The sequence below is a fragment of the Pygocentrus nattereri genome, chromosome 2 (assembly GCF_015220715.1).
Source record: "Pygocentrus nattereri isolate fPygNat1 chromosome 2, fPygNat1.pri, whole genome shotgun sequence".
In the NCBI taxonomy this organism is placed as follows: domain Eukaryota; kingdom Metazoa; phylum Chordata; class Actinopteri; order Characiformes; family Serrasalmidae; genus Pygocentrus; species Pygocentrus nattereri.
The window spans coordinates 6,409,758-6,426,185 of NC_051212.1; the positions used below are offsets into that span (position 1 = coordinate 6,409,758).

At 44.1% G+C, this 16,428-nt stretch overlaps 1 protein-coding gene across 2 annotated transcripts in view; it reads right to left on the bottom strand.

Moving 5' to 3' along the window:
* The window catches only part of rock1 (Rho-associated, coiled-coil containing protein kinase 1), a 127,195-nt gene that overhangs the window by 38,091 nt on the left and 72,676 nt on the right, over positions 1 to 16,428 (bottom strand). For both annotated transcript variants that reach the window (XR_005131790.1, XM_037547047.1), the window contains exons 12-20: positions 15,078 to 15,166; positions 13,040 to 13,088; positions 12,797 to 12,932; positions 12,507 to 12,598; positions 10,060 to 10,306; positions 8,144 to 8,250; positions 5,962 to 6,112; positions 2,414 to 2,574; positions 1,506 to 1,690 (exon numbers count right to left, since the gene is read on the bottom strand). Coding sequence is in view for 1 of the 2 variants with exons in the window: in XM_037547047.1 (XP_037402944.1) it covers positions 1,506 to 1,690; positions 2,414 to 2,574; positions 5,962 to 6,112; positions 8,144 to 8,250; positions 10,060 to 10,306; positions 12,507 to 12,598; positions 12,797 to 12,932; positions 13,040 to 13,088; positions 15,078 to 15,166 (1,217 nt within the window). In the remaining variant the exon portion in view is untranslated. The remainder of the gene's footprint in view (positions 1 to 1,505; positions 1,691 to 2,413; positions 2,575 to 5,961; positions 6,113 to 8,143; positions 8,251 to 10,059; positions 10,307 to 12,506; positions 12,599 to 12,796; positions 12,933 to 13,039; positions 13,089 to 15,077; positions 15,167 to 16,428) is intronic.

Below are 16,428 nucleotides of genomic sequence, written 5' to 3' on the forward strand. Positions count from 1 at the left end.
ATTTAACACAATTCACCCCAATACTGAAAGCATCATTTAACTCGTGCCAGTTACGCCTGGACAACAACTGGAAATTACAAAATGAAAAAGGAAAAGAAAAAGTTTTGGGAATTACGAACCATCCATTTAGCACAAACTGGTCAACGACGCAATCTGAACAGATTCCTACAACAACCAATGAAAACAGAGTAAGAAAGGAGGAAATACAGCAAGCAAATGAAGGAAAGTGGTGAAAGGTGTCTCAGGTGTGGAGCGAAGCTTTTTAATGAGCTGAGTTAAAGACGCAATCGTGTTTATGCACATTTACAACTCTAAAAATACCAACTGACCACATATTTAAAATCCATGATTCTTACTGGAACATGTTTACCTGCTGCTTCTTTACTGTGTCGGTGCAGAGGGCAGAGAAAACAGCAGCAGCAGCTCCACGTTTGCTTATTCGAGTCTCCTATTAATGAGAGTTTGCGCGAGTTCTTTTCGGTTCAGGGTCAAGGTTGAGTAGTATACCATCCCTAGTTGTTCAGCGTGTGAACCTCCAATATTTCAGTCTCCAAAAAAATCTGTAAAACCAGCCGTACGGCGTGAGACACCCAGTCTTTTACAATCTGCTGAGTAACAAACAAAAGTCTCGAGACATGCGCAAAGAAAAATGAACCCCACTGCAAACACAGTCGAGTTCAGCAGAGCACAGTAACCACCACACTGTATGAGAAAAGGAGGAGGAGGAGGTAAAGAGCACGGTCAGCAAAGTCACTCTCAGTGTTGAATCAGTGTCCAGTAACTGAGACTGTGAGTCAGCGGGTCAGTCCAGATTTACGAAAACAGCTCACAGAATCATGGCTCACCTGGGATCAGATCTCCTCTATACAAACTACAGCAATTAGGACATAGAAACGAAACTGACCGACAGTCTTTAGAGGTTCCGTGAAACACATCACTGTGTAATTGTAGTGAGTTGTTGTCATTAATGGAGACAACAACTCAATGGGGCGTTATTAGGTTTCAGGAGATGTTTCTGAAGAGATCAGACAGCAGATAATACAGTTTTTAATAAGGAAAGAGGAAGTTAATGTGAATGACTTTCCAAAACGAGTTTAAAAACTGATTAAAAGCCCCAGAGAAAATGTGGCTCCTAACAACCACCTGGAAGACCTGGCCGACCCCAAAACTGCCCCCATCAGATAAACAGCACTGAAAGCTTTCATCTATGAAAGGATGTGTAGCTGATCAAGAAGAACCTCACTGAGAAAATTTGACTGACACATCAAACAAAGAAGCTGAACGATGGACTGACCGCCCCAGAGTCCAGACCTCAGCACCACTGAACGGGTTTGATTCAGAAAATCATCAACCAGCTTCAGAGGCTGAACTTTGGAGGTGGAAAAACGTCGCTCAAAGACGCGCTGCACCCTGTTCGCACCTACGCAGAGCGCCGTACCGCTAATGATCAGATCCCCCAGGGCTGACCGAGACAGACGGAGAAGGAGGTGTATGTAAACTCTTACTTGGTCAGCTGTGCGAGCTGGAACTCAAGCGACCGTTTGTTCTCCAGGGCTGTGTTGATCTCCTGCTTCAGCTGTTTCTCAGAACCCCTCAGCCTCTCAGCCTCGATGGTCCAGTTCTTCAGCTCGGTCTGAGCTGCAGAACGCTTTCCACACTCCTGCTCTAGCTGCACCCGCAGAGCCTTCACCTGCAGCACCACACAACAATCTGTTAGGGTCTGCAGAAATAATGATCTGCGCAACTGGACACTGACTGACCACTTCATTTGAAACACTTTGCACTTCCACTAACTGGCCACTTTATTAGAAACACCTAACCTGTACTTCCACTATCTGGCCACTTTATTAGAAACACAACCTGTGCTTCCACTAACTGGCCACTTTATTAGAAACACCTAACCTGTGCTTCCACTAACTGGCCACTTTATTAGAAACACTTAACCTGTGCTTCCACTAACTGGCCACTTTATTAGAAACACTTAACCTGTGCTTCCACTAACTGGCCACTTTATTAGAAACACCTACCTTGTGCTTCCACTAACTGGCCACTTTATTAGAAACACCTACCTGTACTTCCACTAACTGGCCACTTTATTAGAAACACCTAACCTGTACTTCCACTAATTGGCCACTTTATTAGAAACACCTACCTGTACTTCCACTAACTGGCCACTTTATTAGAAACACCTAACCTGTACTTCCACTAACTGGCCACTTTATTAGAAACACCTAACCTGTACTTCCACTAACTGGCCACTTTATTAGAAACACCTAACCTGTACTTCCACTAACTGGCCACTTTATTATGGCCACTAAGCCTACCCTATAGCTCCACCATGAGGGTGTAGGGTTACAGACTGTGGTCTAGCTGTTGTCGTGTGGAGTTCGGAAGGTGTTGTGCCTGTTTTTACCTCGTCCTCCAGCCTTTCCTTCTGCTTCATGAGCTGCTCCATCTTCTGCACTGACTGCTTCAGGTCAAACTCCAGCATAGAGCACTGCTTCTCCACCTCCACCACCCGGCTCTCCGCCCGCAACCGCAACACGCTCTCCTCAGACACCTTCTGCTCCACCGCTATACAAAGACACGGACCACACAGGAGTGTTAGTACTTCTTCAGTCCCATCCTAAAGACCCTAAAGACTAGGGCTGGGCGGCATAACAGTAACACCGCTGTTATAGAAATGAGGGTTTTCCAAAATCACAACTTCAATGACGGGTCACTGATTGGTCGGGTGGGTGCTCACTGATAGGGGGAGAAGTCAGAGGCAGGAAATACCTCAGAAAACCTGCGTGAATGTTTTCTGACTATATTTCACGCAACAGAAACAAGCTGACCTTAAATACCTCACTGACTCGCTACCGACTGCTTCAAACAAAGTGGGACAGCATCAAAGCTTCCTGGTTCAGTGACCAGGCCTAAGTCTCTCTGGCATTTATCTTAAACACTTGTTACGAACTGATAAAGCCAGTTCAGGGACGTGTGGACAGCCAGATCCAGCTTAAACCCTCCGACAGAGGAGAGATTCTGAGAGCCGAGGTGATTTTAGCGTGCAGTTTAAGTCAGACAGGCCGTGTAACGCTGTGTGCAGAGCCTGAGACCGAAACCTCCGGAAATACAACAGAAACTCCTCAAATCTCACACCTCAGACCACAGAGTCTGCCACCCCAACACCGGCCACTCCACTTTACTCTCTCCGGCATCGGTTTAGATCATCTACACCTGATGCAGCAGAGCAGCAGCCAGTCAGAACCAGACCTGTACTGTGCTCTGTGGCTCTGTTAGTGCACACAGCCTGGTTGCCAAGTTAGGGTTACAGTGCATCCGGAAAGTATTCACAGCGCTTCACTTTTTCCACATTTTGTTTTGTTACAGCCTTATTCCAAATTGAATTAAATTAATCTTTTTCCTCTAAATTCTACACAAAATACCCCATTGTGACCATGTGAAAAACGTTTTCTCGAGAGTTTTGAAAATTTATTAAAATTAAAAAACAAAGAAATCATATTTACATAAGTATTCACAGCCTTTGCTTAATACTTTGTAGAACCACCTTTGGCAGCAACTACAGCCTCAAGTCTTTTTGAATATGATGCCACAAGCTTGGCACACCTATCTTTAGGCAGTTTTGCCCATTCTTCTTTGCAGTACCTCTGAAGCTCCATCAGGTTGGATGGGAGACGTCTGTGCACAGCCATTTTCAGATCTCTCCAGAGATGTTCAATCGGATTCAAGTCTGGGCTCTGGCTGGGCCACTCCAGGACATTCACAGAGTGGTCCTGAAGCCACTGCTTTGAGATCTTGGCTGTGTGCTTCGGATCGTTGTCCTGCTGAAAAATGAACCGTCGCCCCAGTCTGAGGTCAAGAGCGCTCTGGAGCAGGTTTTTATCCAGGATGTCTCTGTACATTGCGGCATTCATCTTTCCCTCTATCCTGACTAGTCTGCCAGTTCCTGCTGCTGAGAAACATCCCCATAGCATGATGCTGCCACCACCATGCTTGACTGTAGGGATGGTATTGGCCTCGTGATGAGCAGTGCCTGGTTTCCTCCAAACATGACGCCTGGCATTCACACCAAAGAGTTCAATCTTTGTCTCATCAGACCAGAGAATTTTGTTTCTCATGGTCTGAGAGTCCTTCAGGTGCCTTTTTGCAAATTCCAGACGGGCTGCCTTGTGCCTTTTACTAAGGAGTGGCTTTCGCCTGGCCACTCTGCCATACAGGCCTGATTGGTGGATTGCTGCAGAGATGGTTGTCCTTCTGCAAGGTTCTCCTCTCTCCACGGAGGAACGCTGGAGCTCTGACAGAGTGATCATTGGGTTCTTGGTCACCTCCCTGACCAAGGCCCTTCTCCCCCGATCGCTCAATTTAGACGGCCGGCCAGCTCTAGGAAGAGTCCTGGTGGTTCCGAACTTCTTCCATTTACGAATGATGGAGGCCACTGTGCTCATTGGGACCTTCAACGCAGCAGTAATTTTTCTGTATCCTTCCCCAGATTTGTGCCTCGAGACAATTTTGTCTCGGAGGTCTACAGACAATTCCTTTGACTTCATGCTTGGTGTTTGCGCTCTGACATGCAGTCAACTGTGGGACCTTATATAGACAGGTGTGTGCCTTTCCAAATCATGTCCAATCAACCACAGGTGGACTCCATTTAAGCTGTAGAAACATCTCAAGGATGATCAGTGGAAACAGGATGCACCTGAGCTCAATTTTGAGCTTCATGGCAAAGGCTGTGAATACTTATGTAAATATGATTTCTTTGTTTTTTAATTTTAATACATTTTCAAAACTCTCGAGAAAACTTTTTTCACATGGTCACAATGGGGTATTTTGTGTAGAATTTTGAGGAAAAAGATTAATATAATTAAATTTGGAATAAGGCTGTAACAAAACAAAATGTGGAAAAAGTGAAGCGCTGTGAATACTTTCCGGATGCACTGTAAATCAACCAACCAACCTTTATTTAATCTCGGAGGACTGAGTTGATAAAGAACAAAGGATTGATCAAGTTCAGAACAATAAAAGTAAATTTTGTAAAAAAAAAAAAAAAAAAATCAAGTACATAAAAAAACAATAAAAATACATAAAAACAGTAAAATCTAAAACAATAATTAAAACGTGGCGAAGAGTTAATACAATTCAAATAACATCAAAATAACATAACAGGAGAATAAGATCAAAAATAAAAAAATAATTTAAATGATTAAATAATAATCATAATTGCAATAGGAATAAGAATATGAATAATAATATTATGAATAATAACGGTGCCGGACAGAGTGGAGGTGTTTGGAGAGCTGACCTCTGCTGACAGTAAATTGGTGGAATCTGCTGGAGTAAGACTGTCATTTTATTAATCTGCTCTTATTAGTCTAATAGTGAATTTAATAAACATGAAAAATATTCAGAACTAACCTCAGGCAATTAGGCAGTTTAGATTTAGTTTAGTTTAGAGCCCAGATTTGGGGAAAAACGGCTCGACTTTCAGTAGAAAAACAAAGTTCAGCTTCTTTTATTATAAGGGTTTAAAATGACGTCACCGTCTATTAGACTGGAGAGAAGAGCTACAGCCTCACACGACGCCCAGCTTCTGAATGGAGCTGATGGAACATGAACGTTATGAGGAACATTTCGGACCCACCGGTGGTCCTGAGGAGTTGAAGAGGTTAATATGGTACTGATGACCAGTCAGTCAATCTCGGGTTTGAATGACTTAATTCCAACTAGTAAACCCGCTGTTCCACCTTCTGACTGCTGCCTTAAACGAAACCCATTAAAACGCCGTAGCGGGTGACTCGGCTCGACACGCACAGAGAGAGGCAGATCAGCTAAAACCTTTAAGATGAGCAGGAAACGTCACCTCAGCTGAGTCACTAAGCTATTCACGCCATAAAGTATTCAACCTCGCACTTTTCAGCTGAGAAGAGCCTCAAAGGTGCTGAGGAAACCCAAACGTACCGTGCATGGCGGCCGATTTGGCCTCCTCGATGGACTCGTATTTGTCCGTCAGCTGTGCCCGAGAAGCCCGGTGCTCCGCGATCTCGTGATCGAGACGCTGCTGTAGGATCTTCAGCTTATAGTTCAGATCGATCTCCAGACTGTTCTTCTCCTGAAGACGCAGGAAAACGAGACAAACCTCAGAAAAGGTTCCACAGCACCCAAACACACCAACAACAAGCACAGGAACAGAGGCTGCTGAGGCCTTTTAAACCAGAACCAAACCCAGTTTACAACACTGAGCTGTTTTTTTTTTTTTGGGGGGGGGGGGGGGGGGGTGAGATATGCTGAGCGCCCTCTTGTGGCTTTATAAGACATAACACCACTTTACATATATTTGAATATTTGGAAAAAAGACCCAGATTTCACGGTTCACCTCTGAGCCCAGTAAACTAATAAAATTGATCTGACTACAATCAGTTGAATCAAGAGCTTTTTGGTCCCACTTCACACTGTGTTCCTAATAAACATACAGTTACATGTGAACAACATTCAACAACAATATAACGAGTAGTGATCGTCACCGTTACAGGGTAATGTAATTACACACGTGTATCGACTTCAGTTGTTATACAGGTACAATGCAATTATAGGGCGGTAATTACAGAATGGTAATTAATGTGACATGATTAGGTTGCCCTATTACAACAGTTATTCCACAGTAATTATGCAAAACAAATGTAATATTATGCAAAAAGACGCTTCTGATTACACACGTGTAACTACACAGGCTATACTTCTGTAATCCATCTGTAACACTGCTTAAATCATCAATAGTTAGTGTAAACATGTTATTGATATGTAACTACATAGTTATTAGACACTTGATATCAAGTGGGACCTTTTTTCCACATGATATGCAGAAACAAGGTGAGTCCAAGGTGAAAAACCACCAAAACATCTGTAGGACAGACTGTTAAACTGATCTCATTACCATCATGTGTTAGACTAATGGATAACGTGCCACTGGTGCACCTAGAGGAGGAAAATCTAATATTATATAGATATTGTGATACATTTTGTTATTGGGCATCATCAGTACTAAAAGAGCTATAAGCACACGTTTCAGAACAAAGACATCGTTAGTTCAGGATTCAGTGCAGCACATTATGGGGAAAAGTTGTATAAAACCAGCAGTCAGAGTTTTTGAGTGTCCGCTTTGTGTTCAAGTATCGTGATATATTTTTGCATGATCAACCAGCCCTGGGTACTTTTACACATACACACCGGTCAGGCAGAACATTCTGACCGCCTCCTCGTTTCTACTCTCACTGTCCATCTTATCAGCTCCACTTACTGTATAGCTGCACTCTGTAGTTCTACAGTTACAGACTGTAGTCCATCTGTTTCTCTGATACTCTGTTACCCTGTTCTTCAGTGGTCAGGACCCCCATGGACCCTCACAGAGCAGGTACTGTTTGGGTGGTGGATCATTCGCAGCACTGCAGTCACACTGATGTGGTGGTGGTGTGTTAGTGTGTGTTGTGCTGGTCTGAGTGGATCAGACATAGCAGTGCTGCTGGAGTATATAAACACCTCAGTGTCGCTGCTGGACTGAGAATAGTCCACCAACCAAAAATATCCAGCCAGCAGCGTCCTGTGACCACTGATGAAGGACGAGAGGATGACCAACACAAACTGTGCAGCAGCAGATGAGCTGTCGTCTCTGACTTTACATCTACAAGGTGGACCGACAAGGTAGGAGAGTCTAATAGAGTGGACAGTGAATGGACAGTGAGTGTTTAAAAACTCCAGCGCTGTTGTGTCTGATCCACTCGCACCAGCACAACACACACTAACACACCACCAGCAGGTCAGCTCTGTGAGGGTCCATGGGCGTCCTGACCAGTGAAGAACAGGGTAACAGAGTATCAGAGAAACAGATGGACTACAGTCTGTAACTGTAGAACTACAGAGACCAGCTATACAGTAAGTGGAGCTGATAAGATGGACAGTGAGTGTAGAAACGAGGATAATCATGATGTTACGCCTGGTCGGTGTATTAAAACAAGTTCCTATACTTGAAAAAGTACTTGAGTCTCTCAGATTTAAGGGTGTGAATCACTCAGAGTCTCAGTGGTTTTATGGGAAGAGTTAAATCAGACAGAGTGACCTGTATGTAGAGTCACACTGATCAGCTCACCTTCTCCAGACTGTTACTCCTCTCCTGAGCCTGTTTCCTCTCCGCCTCCACTTTAGATAAGCTCTGCTTCAGGTTCTTATTGTCCTCCTGCAGACCTGTAATACGAGCTGCAGAGCAACACAAGGGTTAGACTTTACAGCTCAAAGGACCCAACAACCCAAAATCGAAGAGCTCCTCTGGCTTCTGTACCAAGTCATGCAAATTTTAGACCAGAGGTTGGCAACATGAGGCTCTGCAGCTCTTTTACCGCCCCCTTGTGCCTCCTCAGCAGAAATAGCCTTTTAGGTAAAAACATCGGAACCCTCTTTTCCAGTAAAATAAAGCTCTGCTGATCGTTCTAACAGTTTTAACAATAAATGGTCTTAAATGCTGGAGTTAATGTATAATTAATCAAGGAATTTATTGGATGTACTGTATCCATGTGCTGTGATGATGTATTTTAAGCTGCCTATTTCTGTCTTTATTACTAATTCACCCTTTAACCCTGAAGATCAGTGCCCACACTGCTAATCACAGCAACACAAGCAAGTGAGATGAGCAGCAGTGAGCAGTGATTGTGTTTTTAACTGCTTTAAAATGACGTCAGACTCAGGAAAACGTCCTTCACACGTCCTCATTAAAGAAGGCCGAGAGGAAGACGTCGTGCTCTGAGACACATAAGCTGGACGTCCGTCCCACCGCCGTCTTTTAAAGATCAGAGCATGAACTTCGTCTCCTCTGCAGACCAGTTTCTGCTCCGCCGTGCTGAACGGGATAAACTCTCACTGTGACGCGACGCTCATGCAGAACGGACTTGAACTTTCCAATAGGGAATGTAATCGGATTCAGGCGTTTACACGGATATTATTCTTCTATTTAATGAGTTATTTACAGGATTACCCACCTCGACCAATTGGATAGAAACTGTATTCCGAATGGCCTCAATGGGACTAGACTATTCCGACTGAGGTGTTTACATGGACGTATTCTATTCCGATTGAGCTATTAGTCGGATTATTAACGGATTATTAGGCTGCATGTGAACGTGGCTAATGACAAAAAGTTGATCACTGGGAGACGTTTTACAAGAAACCTTCGAATCTTGAGGAAAAGTTTCCTGTCAGAGTAAAGAGACTACAGGCTGAGCTAAAGCTTAAAGCAGAGCAAAGTTTCTGTTTATATTTTTTAGGCTATATTTGCACATGAGCACATACTGAGACATTTGCCTGCTGAAAAAGGACCATTACAAACCATTAGGATTAAAAGTTAATGGTTTTGTTTTCTAATGAAAAATAACTTAATAGTTTCCTAAAGTGACCACTAATTCCTTCGGATCCCACTAGGAAACAGTCAAATGCATACAGTGTGTTTTATGCATGCAGTTAGTGACAAACATGCCTGAACAAAAGAAATTTGGTGAATCTGATTTTTTTAAAAAGGAATTTGCTTGATTTTTCAGAAGAATTAAAGTCATTCAGGGTCAGTCAGAACTGCTCACAGTGCTGGTGATAGGACCCAGATGTCCACCTCCAAAAGCTCCTCACAGAAAGTTCCTAAATGAAACGGCTATGAATTCTCTGCCTGAGGACGGAGACGCTGTTTTATCTTAGTTGTGATATTAGATTTTGGCCTAAAACATGTTTTAAATGGTACGCAGGGCGCTGCGCAGCAAAACAGTCCCCAAAGAAAACTCATTATTCCAGATTTTCCACTATTTTCCATCATCAATATTCCATATAAAGCTCAGAAGACTCGTGTAGGTTCTCTGGTGGTTCTGGATGGTAAATAAAACGTCTGTATCTGTGTTGTAGTCATGGCGACTGTAGTCTGGTTCCCATCACCACCACTGTAAAGAACCATTTCACATCATGCAGAAATGCTGATAAATCAGTGGGATTCCTGTTTATCCTGCGAGGTTTATGACCAGGTGTATTTACCCTGCAGTTGCCGTATCTCCTCGGAGCCCTGGCTGCAGGTGCGCCTCTCCGTGTCCAGCGTGTTCTGCAGCTGCAGCAGCTCTCGCTCCAGCTGCTGTCTGGCACTGTCGGCTGCCCGAACCTTCTCCTGCAGCTCTCCGTTCAGCCCCTCCAGCTGGCTCATGGCCTTCCCCATCTCCGTCTGACTCTTCCTCAGGCGGGCCGCCGTGTCCGACTCCGCACGCAGCAGGTCGTTCGCCTCCTCCAGCTAATCAACACAATCGATTATTTATGGATAAAACAAACAAACAAGCCACAGAAAGGCTCATGTGATTGGCAACATCCATAAATTAGATGATGTATTATTCATATCCAGGACACTGTTACATCATTCCTAAACGTGCCACTGTCTATTTTTCAACGGCAGTCAATGAAGCCAAACGTTATAAGCCAGGAACACAGCCATATGCAAAAGTTTGTGCACCCCAAGTCCAATGATGGGTTTTTCTTCAAGCGAAATTTCAGAGACGACGTACAAACAGGGCATTTTCTCTGCTAATTTAGGTCACAATTCCTGTTTATTTATTTAACATATTACGATAAAAATTAAACCTATAATATAAAATGTGCAATAATGTGTTTAAAAAGTTTGTCTAAGTTATATTCAGCGAAGGAAGTTAGGCTGTGCTCATGCAGCAAGGAAAAACGGCCCAAATCTGATTCTCACTAAATCTGACTGCTTCATTTGGCTGTTCAGATTATCTTTTAAATGTGATCTGCGTGCGACAGTCCGAACAGGTCAGCTCCTAAACCGACCCGCATGCGAAGAACAGAGCTTCACGCGGCGGCTCGTCCAGACGTAAACAATCACAACTGCCAACGAACTCCGGTCGCTCCAACTTCATCTTCACCAGCATCACAGGAGACATCATGACTCTCCACTGACTGACAGCTGGACTCATCACCCAGAAGGTGTTCGAGCTGTAAAAAGGGCGCGGTCACTTCTTTGGTTCACGTCCTCGGATTCTTTAAACTCTGCTTTCAGACTTTTCACGGTTCTTTGACACTGCAGCCTCGCTCTCCTGCGGCCGCGGAGACCTCTTTTAAACCTCTTTAAACACGGAGGGTTTTGAACGAGTCTCTTCTAACGTTCGTACAGAAACATCAGCCTCAACGTTTGAGTCTCAGCGGCGCGAAGCGATGACGAATGTCTAGTTGTACTGACGTAAAAGCCGCACACATTCCAATCTGGCTGCTCAGACCGAGTCACACCGCCGCAGATCGGATACATATCGGATTTCAGTGCCACGTATGAAAGCGTCTCAAATCGGAATTGTTTTTGCTGTTCACACTGACGCACATCTGCGTCACACACGGAGGAACAGATCAGATTTGGGCCACTTTTACCTGCCGTGTGAACAAAGCCTCATTGTGCATTAAAATGTGCAGACGTGTTTTCCGTGTGTAGGACGCAAAACTTATTTTTAACTGGAAAATCAAGGACATCATGTATATTTAAACTTTCTCATATCGGTGCAAATAAAACAAAGCAGTACAAATAAATAAATCAAGGCGGTATTTAAAAAAAATTCATATAAATATATTTTTTTTTGGCTAAATTTGGCCCTTAAATCAACAATGAATTCAATTATTAACTAAATAATTAATCAAACAATCAAACCCAGTAACACTTCATAATAACGGCGACTTCGGCTGTTCAATTCCGATTTCAGGTGCTTTCATATCCATCCATCCATCCATTTTCTAAGCCGCTTCTCCATCAGGGTTGCGGGGGGGGGGGTGGTGGTGCTGGAGCCTATCCCAGCAGTCTTCGGGCGAAAGGCAGGATACACCCTGGAAAGGTCACCAGTCCATCGCAGAGCGCCTTCATATGTGGTACTGAAATCCGATTCGTATCCGATCTGCGCCTTTTACGTCAGTCCAACTCGACATTCGTCACCATCTCACGCTGCTGAGACTCAAACATTTCGGCCGATGTTTTTGTACCAAAAATCAGAGGAGACCCATCGCAGCGTTTGAAGAGGTTTAGAACGAAGCGGCCGGAGGAGGAACCAAAGAAGTGCCTGTGACCGAACACCAGGCCCTTTTTACGGCGAACTAGAGCACACTGTGGGTGATGAGACCAGCTGTCAACCACTGGATCTTCATAATCGCTCCTGTAATGCTGGTGAAGATGACACTGAAGCTCCGGCGAGTGACAGGTGTTCACTGGCCTTCATGGCTGTTGACCACTGGACAAGCCGCCGCGTGAAGCTCTGCTCTTTGCATGCGGGTCGGTTTAGGAGCTCATCTGTTCAGACTGTCGCATACAGATCATATTTAAACGATAATCTGAGCAGCCAGACAACAAAATCAGATTCAGGCCACTTCTACCTGCTGTGTGAACGTAGCCTTTGTCTGAAAGCTGACATTGTTTGAGCCCTGAAAGAGGCTGTAAGAGCGCTTGCCTGGTGCTGCAGCTGGGCGATCTTATCACTGGAAGCCTGTGTGCTCTGGCTGATCTTCCTCAGGTTCTCTAGCTGCTCCTTCAGGGAGGACACTGCACAGAAAGGAGGTGATCAGAATGTTATGCCTGATCAGCGTAAGCTTCTGGTACTTTTTAACGACACTAGCTTTGCAGCTCCAGAGCCAAAACTAAAGAAAACTAGCTTTGGCTGATCAACATTTGGGGTAAGAAGCGTAAACGGTAAACTGGATTAAATGCTGCCGGTTTAGTGAGAGAGGCGCGATAACCGACCCTCGTTCTCCAGATTTCGTCTCTTCTCGGCCTCCTGGTCAGCTTTCCTCTGGTACTCCGTGGCTCTGTGCTGGAGCATCAGCTTGTCTTTCTCCAGCAGAGACAAACTGGCCTCTGCACTCTTCCTCGCATTACTCTGGAAAACGGAGAAGAGGACAGAAGTGATCAGAAATATTATAGAATATTATTATTATTATTATTATAACAACTGGGGCTGTTTGAGAAGGCATGTTTCACACTCACCTCTTCATCTAACTCTTTCATTATCTTGTCTAGTTTGGTGTTGGAAGCCCTGCAAAAGAAACGTGTCAGACATATGAAGATAAACGTGAAGCTCGCGCCTCCTTTCAAAGCACAAGCTGCATGAAAACCCTGGGTAGAGCTGTATTAGAGGTGCGTATGAGAAACAGCAAGGCTGTCAGACGTCAAAGCCAGATTTTCCCCGTCTCTCATCAAATCACCACCACGTAAAGAAAAATCTCCAAAACGAAACTTTACAGGAGAAGGCAAAAACATCCGTCACTTTCAATACGTCAAGGTAAAGAGGCCAAACGATTTCTACTGATCCAACCCTCACCAAGTCTCCACTCAGTGTAAAGGGAAGCTGCCCGCTTCAACTGCTTTTAGAAAAGTTAGAAGATAGCGGATAGCGACGAAATATTTACAGTACTTAATAAATTAAATGAAGATTTCAGATTTCTAAGCCAACGTTACTTCTCCTAAAGAATGACCGATACACAAAAATTAATACCTTATTTAACCTGGGAACCACCAGCGATTCCAAAACGTGACATCATCTTAGTCAATAACCACCGGTGGTTCCTCATAACGTTCATGTTCCATCAGCTCCATTCAGAAGCTGGGCGTCGTGTGAGGCTGTAGCTCTTCTCTCCAGTCTAATAGACGGTGACGAAATTTTAAACCCTTATAATAAAAGAAGCTGAACTTTGTTTTTCTACTGAAAATCGACCCGTTTTTCCCCAAATCTGGGCTCTAAACTATAAACAGACGGCGTCTCTTCAGTGATCTGCTCTGGAAACATCACTTTTAGAGAACAACACAAAGAGCGTCGGAGATTTTTGGCTTTCAGGAGTAAATTGTGAGCTTATAGCAACATGAGTGATCATAAAACACATGTTCTGTTCATTTGAGGGGAACTTGAGATATATATATATATATATATATATATATATATAGCCATCCATCCATCCATATATATGCTCAGTCAGATGTGACTCTTAGCGTTACTGCCACTGTAACCAGCTCTGAATGAAATCACTGGTGTAAGGATAAAACCTCTACTTCACCAGTAATAACAAAGCATCAGCTAAACAGACAAATTAATAACTTATTTCATTTTGTCTACATCAAAACAATAAATCGAATGGAGTCAGATGAACAAAGTGTAAACTCTGTTAGATGAATCCAAGTTTTCTTTCAGAGGAACTGAAAGACTGCTGGCAGAACGCTCCAATAGTGGTTCAACTTTCCCGACTGGATGTTGATTTTTTTTTTTTTTTTTTGGGGGGGGGGCACGGCGCACCGTCTTATTGTTGAATTCTAGGCAAACCCAGTATTTTAAAACACTATTAAAACAGTACAGAGCGCCCCCTGCCTTTTTCCACCATATCGCTGCTGCTGGAACAAAACCTCACATCTCCAAAATGGTAACTACTTTTCAGGAGAAGGAAAACCATTTTACTTTTAATGCAAGTCAATGGAACCAGACGTTCCCCCCACCCAAGTAATTTTGGGCTGGTTCTTTTGGTCCATTGTTCATGACATTTAAATACAATGTAAAGGGCAAACGGTACTTTCAAATGATGTCAATAGCAGCGATATGCTATTAAAGATCTCCTCTGACTGTCATTCACTATTGAAGTTAACACGGTCACCATGCCAGCATTCGTATGGCTCCATCCCGCTGTCGGCCACACACCACTATGAGGTGCGGAACCGCACTGATGAATAATCAACATGCAGTATGTAATTTATCCACTCTTCAAAATCTACTTCAAAATAGTTTGTCCAGTAAAACGCCTGGAGTCAGACGAACAAAGTGTAAACACTATTAGATAAATCCAAGTTCTCTTTTGGAGGAACTGATAGATTGACAGCGTTAGAAGATGTAAAATCCGGGAATGAACACAAATTAAACCATGTTTAAATTTCAAAAACAGTGCCGAGAGCTGCGGGAAGTCTGAGAACATCTGCTCAGAAAATAAATGGACAGTCATGCTGATGGGAGAACAGCTGCGTGTGTAAATGGAGAGATGAGTACCTGCACTTCTGCTCCATCTCGTCCTTCAGCTGCATTTCCCCGTGCAGCTGCTCCTCCAGCTGATGGATCCTCTTTTGCAGGTTCTCCAGCTAGAAGCAAAGCACCACAAACAGAGTTGGCATCGAATAACACATCAGGCACACCACACAGCACCAAAAAAAGGGTTGGTGTTCACAGCACGCACTGTAAGCAACTACACACGGTTACACCACAGGACGCACCGTTAACATCTGTTCACATCCACAGTCGCACCGTAAGCAACTACACGGTTACACCACAGGACACATCGTTAACATCTGTTCACATCCACAGTCACACCGTAAGCAACTACACACAGTTACACCGCAGGACACATCGTTAACATCTGTTCACATCCACAGTCACACCGTAAGCAACTACACAGTTACACCGCAGGACACATCGTTAACATCTGTTCACATCCACAGTCACACCGTAAGCAACTACACACGTTTACACCGCAGGACACAGTTAACATCTGTTCACATCCACAGTCACACCGTAAGCAACTACACAGTTACACCACAGGACGCATCGTTAACATCTGTTCACATCCACAGTCGCACCGTAAGCAACTACACGGTTACACCACAGGACACAGTTAATGTCTGTTCACATCCAGTCACGCCGTAAGCAACTGCACAGTTACACCACAGGACGCATCGTTAACATCTGTTCACATCCATAGGCACACCGTAAGCAACTACACACGGTTACACCACAGGACGCATCGTTAACGTCTGTTCACATCCACAGTCACACCGTAAGCAACTACACACGTTTACACCGCAGGACACAGTTAACATCTGTTCACATCCACAGTCACACCGTAAGCAACTACACAGTTACACCACAGACGCATCGTTAACATCTGTTCACATCACAGTCGCACCGTAAGCAACTACACGGTTACACACCACAGGACACAGTTAATGTCTGTTCACATCCAGTCAAGCCGTAAGCAACTGCACAGTTACACCACAGGACGCATCGTTAACATCTGTTCACATCCATAGGCACACCGTAAGCAACTACACACGGTTACACCACAGGACGCATCGTTAACGTCTGTTCACATCCACAGTCACACCATAAGCAACTACACACGGTTACACCGCAGGACACAGTTAATGTCTGTTCACATCCACAGTCACACCGTAAGCAACTACACAGTTACACCACAGGACGCATCGTTAACATCTGTTCACATCCATAGGCACACCGTAAGCAACTACACACGGTTACACCACAGGACACATCATTAACATCTGTTCACATCCACAGTCACACCGTAAGCAACTACACGGTTACACCACAGGACTCATCGTTAACA